Source organism: Megalops cyprinoides, chromosome 2, assembly GCF_013368585.1.
Source record: "Megalops cyprinoides isolate fMegCyp1 chromosome 2, fMegCyp1.pri, whole genome shotgun sequence".
In the NCBI taxonomy this organism is placed as follows: Eukaryota; Metazoa; Chordata; class Actinopteri; order Elopiformes; family Megalopidae; genus Megalops; species Megalops cyprinoides.
The window spans coordinates 52386748-52395587 of NC_050584.1; the positions used below are offsets into that span (position 1 = coordinate 52386748).

Below are 8840 nucleotides of genomic sequence, written 5' to 3' on the forward strand. Positions count from 1 at the left end.
CTGTGGCCAGGGCTTCTGAGGTTATATCCACATGCACCATCATGGCTAGTGAGGTTTTTTACAAGTCCATCTACTACAGGTTGTGTTTAAAGCGGAGACAGTTGGCTGTTGGTGTTCTTACAGTGACAATACCATTTGTGCACCTGAGCCTGCCCGTAGTGGACAGCATCCAATTTCCCCTCTTTCTTTCTTAGTTATACAACAGCCCAAAAGTAAACAATGGTGTAATGCTAATGACTTCTCAAATAGCAGTTCTGTCTGCGTGGGTTTGTTCAGCAGTGTTAGCGGAATACATTTCATTTATACATTAGATACTGATGGTTATGGCTAACGTAGCAGGAGAATGTTCTGTACATAAAAGGTGTGGAGTGACCGCACCTACTTTACTCCTGTGAGTTGAGCTGCAGGTGACCAGAAGAATTTCACTTAGTGACGTTAAATTAAGCTCTTAGTAAGAACCACTAAACTGTGTATTAATGGAAAATTTTATTTGATTTAAGTGCTATACAGTGCTAGAGCAGGGCATGAGACCCCAAACATGCAAACTAACATGGGTGATCCACAGCATCATCACACACAAAGATGCCCATTAGAAAGTGCCCTGGACTAATGAATTAAATTTTGGAAGCACAACCTGGCATGCTTTTGATCATTGACTCCTTTGCCCGTCAAGTATAAACAGGCGAATAGGAGGATGAAGGACACATGGTTTTACACAAATGTGTGTAAAATGAGTGCTGATCCTACATGCAGTGAAGAGCAGATGGTATGCAGAAGTGGCACATTTTGACACAGAATCCATCACAGGAAGATTTCTAGCGATTGTTTCTTAGAGGGCTCTGCACAGCTGCCCTTGTAGAGAATACATGGACTTCAACTCAGTGGTTCCTCAGCTTTGTATTAAGGCCATGTCAATGAGGTTTCAAGGTTTGATCCTGCTTTTTGAAAATGTAATACATTGAAGAACATGGATGTTGCTTGTAGGCCTTCAGATGCCACATACCTGAATGCAGCATCTCAGTCCTTCAGGATTTGGTCAGTGTTTAAGTCACTGTAAAGCTCCGCCTTCAGATGAGGTTGGCCATACTGGACGTGGTCTCTCTCCGCGCCTCGTTCATCTGGCCGGAAATGGTGAAGACGCCCACAGCCCGGTCCCTCAGCCTCTGCCCGGGACCCGTCCTCTCCAGGAGGAAGACCACGGCGGAGTAAACACCCACGGCCAGCACAGTGGCCCCGCCCACGGCCAGCAGCACCACCCCGGAGATGAACATGTCGTTGAGCGTGAGCCCCGGCCGGGGCAGGCCGCTGGCCAGGGCCAGGTTGAGCAGCACGGTGCCGCAGATGAGCAGGGCCAGGCCCGTCAGCAGGATGACCATCAGGTCAGACAGCCCGCCGCTCTTCAGCATCTCGATGCGCTGGCGGCTGCGCACGCAATTCATGTCCTGCACGGCCGAGCTCAGCAGCTGCTTCAGCAGCACGGCCAGCGCCAGCAGGCAGAGGGCCGTGCCCACGCCCAGCCGCCACTCGCTGGACAGGCTGGTGGTGGTGGAGAGCAGGCCCACGCCGCCCAGCCCGCAGCCCAGGATCAGGCCCACCGAGGCGCAGTAGCACAGCAGGGACTTGCGCGGCTCCCGGAACCACCACAGCTCCACCTGCTCCTCCAGGACGTTCCTCTGGATCTGCTCCGGGTCCGGCTGGCTGCGCGGAGGCGGGGAGAAGTCCTCCAGCTCTGGCATCTTCCCCGCCCGCCCCGATCACGCTCCGGGTCAGACACCTGGGGAGGGAGAACCGCTGGGTGAGTCACCGTCCAGTGTACAGTACGCTCCCTAGCAGGAGTGTCCTTTTCAGCAACCTTGTAAACAAAGTCACTGCTTTGTATCACCCTCTCCCTCAGTACCACAACTCTTTCAGCTTATCAAAGGGATTGTGCTACAATATTCTCAATGTAAATAAATGGACAATCATTATACGAGGATAACAGAATATATTTTAACGTGTAAACAACTGCTGACAGCAAAGTTGAGCCCTTATTTATCTTTTGATGACTCCACCACAGCTATGCAGATCAACCTTTAGTTAAAACATACAGTACATTTTGTATTCCCTTGCCTCTGTGTCTTTAGAGGTGATGTTAAGATTACAGTGCTGAGATGAAAAAGTCTCTTGCCACAGGCTCAAGTATTAATCCTTTTATCAATGGTTCGTCCCTGAAGCCTGAATGACCCTCAAGGTTGCTGCATAGACAGCTTGTCTTTACAATCCTGTCAGCGCCTTTACTATCAAAGTCACCATGCTGCTCTCTGATAGGAATTACAACTTCACACAGACCCTGTACACAAACAACCCCCATCTGCATGGGAAAAAGACAGGGACCGAACGCATAAAATTAACAAACGATTCACACATCAGTTCATCATAACATTCACCATAAATACAAATCATCCACACATCAGTCCATTAGAACGTAGCGTAGCTCATCTTACTGTCCAATTGAATACAACGTCTTCACTGCCATTTTGGGGGAATTGTGTAGTTTGAATCTGGTTCTAAACCCTGGTTCGTTTAAGGTGCAGCTGACATATAACTGTCATTACACTGAAATGAAACGTCATGACTGAAAAAGCCTGTGATCCTTGAGAAAACAAGTCTCTCTTATTATTAGAGGCCACGGTGGGACAGAGAGACTCAACCAAAATGCAGCCGCTTTGCATTTCACCAATCACACCATGTGCAGTCTGGCTGATAGATCATATCAAACTGATTGCAATGCCTGAACACTTACCTAGAAGATCCACTTCACCTCCTGTCTGAGCTTTTATCATTCAGCAACCCAGTATTAACAGTTTTAATCTCTTCCTCAGATCTTGTCTGCAATATTTCTGTTCCTGAATGGGTCAACTATTTTACAGGTGCACGTGGTCTTCAGTGACTTCAAAAAAAAAAAATTGCTGCTGTTCCAAACTCAGATAATCAAATAACTGGAACGTCACATCGGCTTGGACTTCCTTAATTCCGCATTTTCTGCTTTAGTGCCTAAAGCGCTTTCCTCGAGAGCGATAACTCGGAACTTCAATTAACTTCACTTAAGTCCCACTCCACTGTCCTCAATCAAAAGTTCAGTTTTAACTGCCTTTCAATTCCTGTTTTCTTCAGTTTGTCCTTTCAAATGCAATTGCCATTTGCCCCTTGGTATCACGACATATTGTCTCAACTCGGAACCCTTTATGAAATGGCCATCAAATTGTAAATCCCGGGAGATCGTAAACATACATTAAATATCTATAGAAAGCCAGCCTCCCATTCTCTGTTAATATTTGCATGATGCAAATTAGAAACGAATCACAAGTCTGAGGCTGCAGCCTGAACCGCATAAAGGGTCATCTGTCGGACCTGTGGTTGCTCTCCTCTTGCTGCAGTCTGGTCTGACCCCTATAGCCCCATGCCACCTCCCTTCAATCAGTACTGATGAGGCTGTGAAAAACCAGTGAGCGCTGCTGTTGGATAAAAAGCTGTCCTCTCAATAATTCATAGGGACCGTAAGGCCAAAAAAAAAAGAGAGAGCCTTAGGGTGAAGTTTCTGTGGGTCTCAGCAAGTCCACAGGCGTATTCAAAGTGCACAGACGGAGATTAAGACTAGCAAAATGGCCTCGGTGGAAGTCCCTGGGTTTGTGACGCTCCGGTTCGGAGGATGACCCGCGGGTTGGCCTGGTGATGAGGGCCTCCCGCGGCAGCGCACAATGTCCTCCCTTCTTCCTCCTCCCTGCCTGCTCTTCCGCTCTTCTCTCTGTGTCGTTGTTCCGCGGGCAGAAGCGAGCGGCTCAGGGCTGGCATCCTCGCTGGGGGCAGGGGTCCTTGCCAAGCGCCATGGGGGTGTGTGGGGGCTCACTGCTGCTGTCTGTGGATGGGACAGGGAGGGGACAGCGCTGTCCTGGGGCTGAATGCGCTCATTCAGCTGGCGTCCCTGTCGCAGCTGGCCCGGTCCCTCATCTCCTCTTTGCCCACTGGTCGGGGGACAATGGGAGAAGTCACTGCCTCCTCCACGCACAAACGCTGACCGGCCCTCTCCAATCCTGCACAGAAAAAAAAGAACAGATTGAACTCGTGGAAGCAGAATAACATGGATAGGTTCTCCATTACTAAAAGAGAGCAGCGACATCTTCATAGATGCTTAGATAACAGCAAGCTGTCTGTAAGTAATGGACTGCAATTAGTTTAACATGAGGCTTTTTAGGAGGAGAAAGAAAGGCGATGATGACAGTCAATGCAAATAATGGGCATTTGTGACCGGGTCAATGGCGTAATGCACATGATCTAATCCTTTCTTTTGTTTCAACACAATTAGGTCTCTTTTAATCACTGGTTATTGTCTTACAGACGTTATGCCATGTTTCCATTTCTGACCCAAAAGAACCCAACATGTACCAACGTGCACATGACTCTAAATCCAACATCCTGGCATTCTGTTGAGTCCAACTCCACCTTGCCTCAATTATGAAATACACTGATCACAGTCTAAATTCAAGATCCATATTTACATATAACAATGTCAAACTGTAAATATTTTCATATCTTCCACTTCCAGAAAACTCACTATGAATATGAGACATGAGGTGAGCATGGACAGAAAGGAATGAGACATGTTAAGCTCAAAGAACGTTTACATAAGGCTATCTTATAAACCAAAAAAAAGATCATTTTTCATGCATAGCTTACGCACGCTGTGATACTTACACCTCCCTTTACTTTCCCCTCTGTGCTGTCCTCCAAACATCTCAGCAGCAACAGTCCTGTTCTCAGGTTACAGCCAGGCATAACCTGACTAATATAAGAGCTGGGGAGCTGGCCTTCTTACCTTTCCTCGCTCGCTCCCTCTCTCTCTCTCTCTCTCTCTCTCTCTCCTCCCTCCCCTCCTCTCTCCTCTGCGTCGAACTGGCCTTTAACAGCCAAGCTAGATAACCTGACTGAACAACACGGCCACTCCTCCTTGCGCGTTAAATGCTGACCGAGCCTCACAGCCTGTACCTGAGGCTGCTGTTGATTTCACTCGGTCCGGGACTCTGTCATGTCACCGCTGCTATTGGCTCGCATTTGCTCTCTGCTGTGATAAGAGTAAACCTCTGGCCCCTTGCTTAGACATGGTACTCCGTAGGAGAGGGACAAAAACACAAACAGTAATAAAAAAAAAAAAAAACACGTCGCCATGTTTGAAAATGCCCTTCTGTCTTTCATTATATGGAAACCTTTCAGTGTAACTCCACCATTTCTAAGGCCATCTCTGTCTTCCTCTCTCGCGTGTTTTGGTTTTGCGAGGATTCCAGCCGTAGAGCCTTTGAAGTAATGCTCCCTCTTTCCAGTCACTGGCCTGCTGCTTTTTTTTTTTTCGAGCACAGCTGCAATATTAAGGCGCTAATTAAATCACCAATTAACATGCACGTCCCCCAGCGCCACACTGCTGACAAAAGAAAACACGTTCACCTTTTTCCACGAGTTCAGCCCAGCCTCCAGCATATTCAAATCTATCTGCCTGGTGAAACAAGAGCCTGTCCACAACCTGATAGCGATAGGGCGCTGTTCCAGCTTCCCTCTGCTCAGAACAGGGATCCATTCTACTGCAAGCTCTGTCTGTCATAGCTGGGGAGATATACACCTGGACCATTCCTTCACACACTACCCACAATGCATTTACTTAGAATATTCTAGAGTACATTACCTGCCCCAAGGTGCTCCTTTTGAGAGCCTTGCATAAAGGAAAGCAGACTATCAGATGTAATTTGTTTAAACAACACAAAGCCTAATTTAACAAGCATGTTTTAACCCCCCCCCCCCCCCCCCCCAAAAAAGGAATCATAAAAAATATTCTGAAAAGAATAGATATTGGGTCATATAGATGTAATCAATATGGGTCATAAGCATGTTCAAGAGGATGTTATAGGAACTAAAGCCAGTTTAAGATAAACAGATAAAAATAATTTAGCATCATTTTTCACTTGTAAAACATTTTATTAACTATTTTTTGTATTGTTGTAAATTATTGTGTGTGGCAGTCCAGCTTTCTCTGGATTACCTCAACCACACTGAAATTTCTATATGCAGAAGCCTGCAAATTCATGTCTGACCTTTACTTAATGTATAAGTGGTACCACAGTAAGTAAACACAAGAGTTAAACAACGTCATATACAGAATTGTGTCAGAAGTGATCAAAGTTTGCTGTGTGAGTTGATATTATGGTGCAAAGGTCATGACAGTTGTTGTTGACATAAAGAACTTCCTTTTCCCTGTTTTCAAAAATGAAAACAAACCTTTCAGACTGAAGTCATTATGACAAAATATTTACTTGACCTGCCATTTCATTAATTAGGAGCGTCTAACTTATAACTAGTTTATAACTTTTTATTATACGACATGGTTCATGAGGATACAGTTTTTTTTTTTTTTTTTGTCATACCACTACGCTGAAGTCTCTACTACACATACAGAATGTATGAATAAATGATAGTGATATTTTTTGCTAATCCATAAATGTAAAAATTTAATTCTTACTCATAAAATTTTAATAAAATGACGCTGGTGAGATTTTAAGTGGCATCTTTACTGGGAAGTAGATAAATTAATTAAATTATAACTTGCTGAATTTTCCAGCTGTAGGACCTCTGTACTTCCTTTCTGACTAAAAACAGGATATACCATGGTCTCCTTTTCCCACAATACTCCTCGTTATCGCAATTCAGCTTCGCTGTGTGTGAACAATAATTAACCTTCAAAATCATGTATTAATTTCGCTTTGCCACAGGTTGTTGGTGATAATAACAACTAGAATTTGAACTGGTACAGTTAATCACCAATGTATACGTTTAACAAAGAGTGATTGTTTCATTTCACAGAATTAAAATGGAACAGAGCGCACAAGCTTTTGCCAGAGTTTTTTTTGAGTGTGTTTTGTTTAGCTGAAGTGTTGATTAATCTCCTGGATACTTAAAAATACAAAGCGTGCTTTCTCTCTGCCCTACTTCTCTCACTCATAGAGTGTAAATGAACAGGGAAGGAGCTGACCGATAGAGGCAGTTACCAACAAACTTAACAGCAACGTTAAAAAAAGAACAACTCTCCAGGCAACCCAGCCAGGCAGCCTTCAACAAGTGAATAACGCCAAAGTAAACAACTTTAGGAAACACAATATGATACATACCGATTCACTCACAGCTCATTCTTGGTAATTTCTCTTACCTGTATAAAGGATTGAGCAGGTGCGAGCGAAGTCTTCTCCAGGTCTTCCGGCGATGTTTGCTGCTCGTAAGCGTTCTTGTCTTGACGTTTAACAGTACAGAGCCGTGTATTGACCGTGATAGACAGGTTGGGAATTGAGCGTCTTAGGCAAGTGATGTAGGTCCTGTCCGACGCGAAATACGCGCTGTTCCAGGGCAGCTTTCTTTGCGTAAATTTACAGTCGTGCGCGATGGTGCTGTAGCAGGTGTTCGCGAAGACTTTTTTGATGCAGGTGTGGCTGTGGCGATGCGCAGCTCAGAAGGAAAGCGGATTAGCTCAATTTGTTCTGACCTTTACTCGGCGTCCCGCAGGGAGTCCCCCCTGTCATATCAAACGCGTTTCGGAACAGTTTCCCGGCTGAGATGAAATGAAAAGATTTATCGGTCTCATCCTGTTTACCCATGTCGTAGCTATGGTTCCGCAGCGCTGTTCCGGTTATCCTGCTCAGTTCGCACGTACTCTTGAATGAAAATACGAGTACACTCCTATCCAAATAGGTGGAGGTTTGAAAGGGAGCGTATTTAAACACTGAAGCACACTATGCAAATATAAAATGTGCACCCGTTGTTTTGTAATTATTGTCTCGAATTGCACACGTTTGACGCATTCTAAAGAATTAAATAAGAAATATAGTGAACTATCAGGATATTTCATTGTACATACTCTGTATCACAGCACACTCAAAATCTGTGCAGAATACCAAAATCTTACTTTATTTTAGATTTTTTTATCATGTTGTCATAGCGTTATTCTTTGTTATACAGTTTTGTGTGTGTCTTTTCCAAGTGTGCCTTTGGTGCATTCAACAGATCAGTCCTTAGTATAGAGGATGATCTCTTACCCCATGACCTCACCTGTGCACCTATGTAGTCCAAGACCATAGGGGTAGGGTGGGGTGGGGGTTATCAGGTGCAACAGAGGGTATGCAGCTTGGCATTGGGTAGAGAACTGAGTAGGTGTCTTCCAGAGGTTATGGATCTCTGCTTTCTGCCTTCTCCTTCAGCAGGAGTAGGGTCGCTGCACTGCTCAGGGCAGACAGGTGAAGACCCCATTCACCACTGCTCTGTCACACACTCCCTCAAGGTTCTTCTGTAGCACAATACATAATTAGGCTATACTTTTCACCTATTTTCATGCAAGACATTTTCAATCTGAGTTATTAATAAAGATGACTGTTGGGCCTCCTTTATATTTAAATGTTAAAATATGTGGTAAAACATATGTGTTTAGTATCAGGCATTTCATTTTCTGTTCTGGAATATACTGCATTTCTATTTGCTTTGCTTAAAAGTGACACCCAGTGGTTAGACATGTGTATGCTCTTAGTAATGTTTTTTGAAGGAATCTGTAGAATGCTTCTTGAAAGGCTGGGAGGTTAAGTAGATTGAGGAAAGTGTAGCATCCAGACTGGATTGGATGGTTTGAATGAGTTGCAACCTCACTGTAGAGTACTCATCAAAACAACCAAAGTAGACCACATTGAGATATTTTGTAAAGCAGAAGGCTAATTTGACTGTAATATATTAAATATGTGAAAGTAATTCAACAAAAAATAGTGGAGTAAGATGTAATTACT

The 8840-nt window shown here is 44.5% G+C and overlaps 1 protein-coding gene across 3 annotated transcripts; it reads right to left on the reverse strand.

Annotated features, from left to right (window-relative positions):
• Window positions 1-267: 267 nt before the first annotated feature.
• LOC118772755 (transmembrane protein 125) lies at window positions 268-7712 on the reverse strand. Of its 3 annotated transcripts, none has more exons than XM_036521337.1 (3): window positions 7226-7712; window positions 2783-4070; window positions 268-1774 (listed from the first exon to the last, which is right to left on the reverse strand). In XM_036521337.1, the coding sequence occupies exon 3, from the start codon at window positions 1734-1736 to the stop codon at window positions 1068-1070; it is 669 nt and encodes a 222-aa protein (XP_036377230.1). In that variant the 5' UTR covers window positions 1737-1774; window positions 2783-4070; window positions 7226-7712; the 3' UTR covers window positions 268-1067. The 3 variants fall into 3 exon arrangements, with proteins under 3 accessions (XP_036377230.1, XP_036377232.1, XP_036377231.1); XM_036521339.1 differs by lacking the exon at window positions 7226-7712 and adding an exon at window positions 4853-4868; XM_036521338.1 differs by lacking the exon at window positions 7226-7712 and adding an exon at window positions 4732-4809.
• Window positions 7713-8840: the final 1128 nt, after the last annotated feature.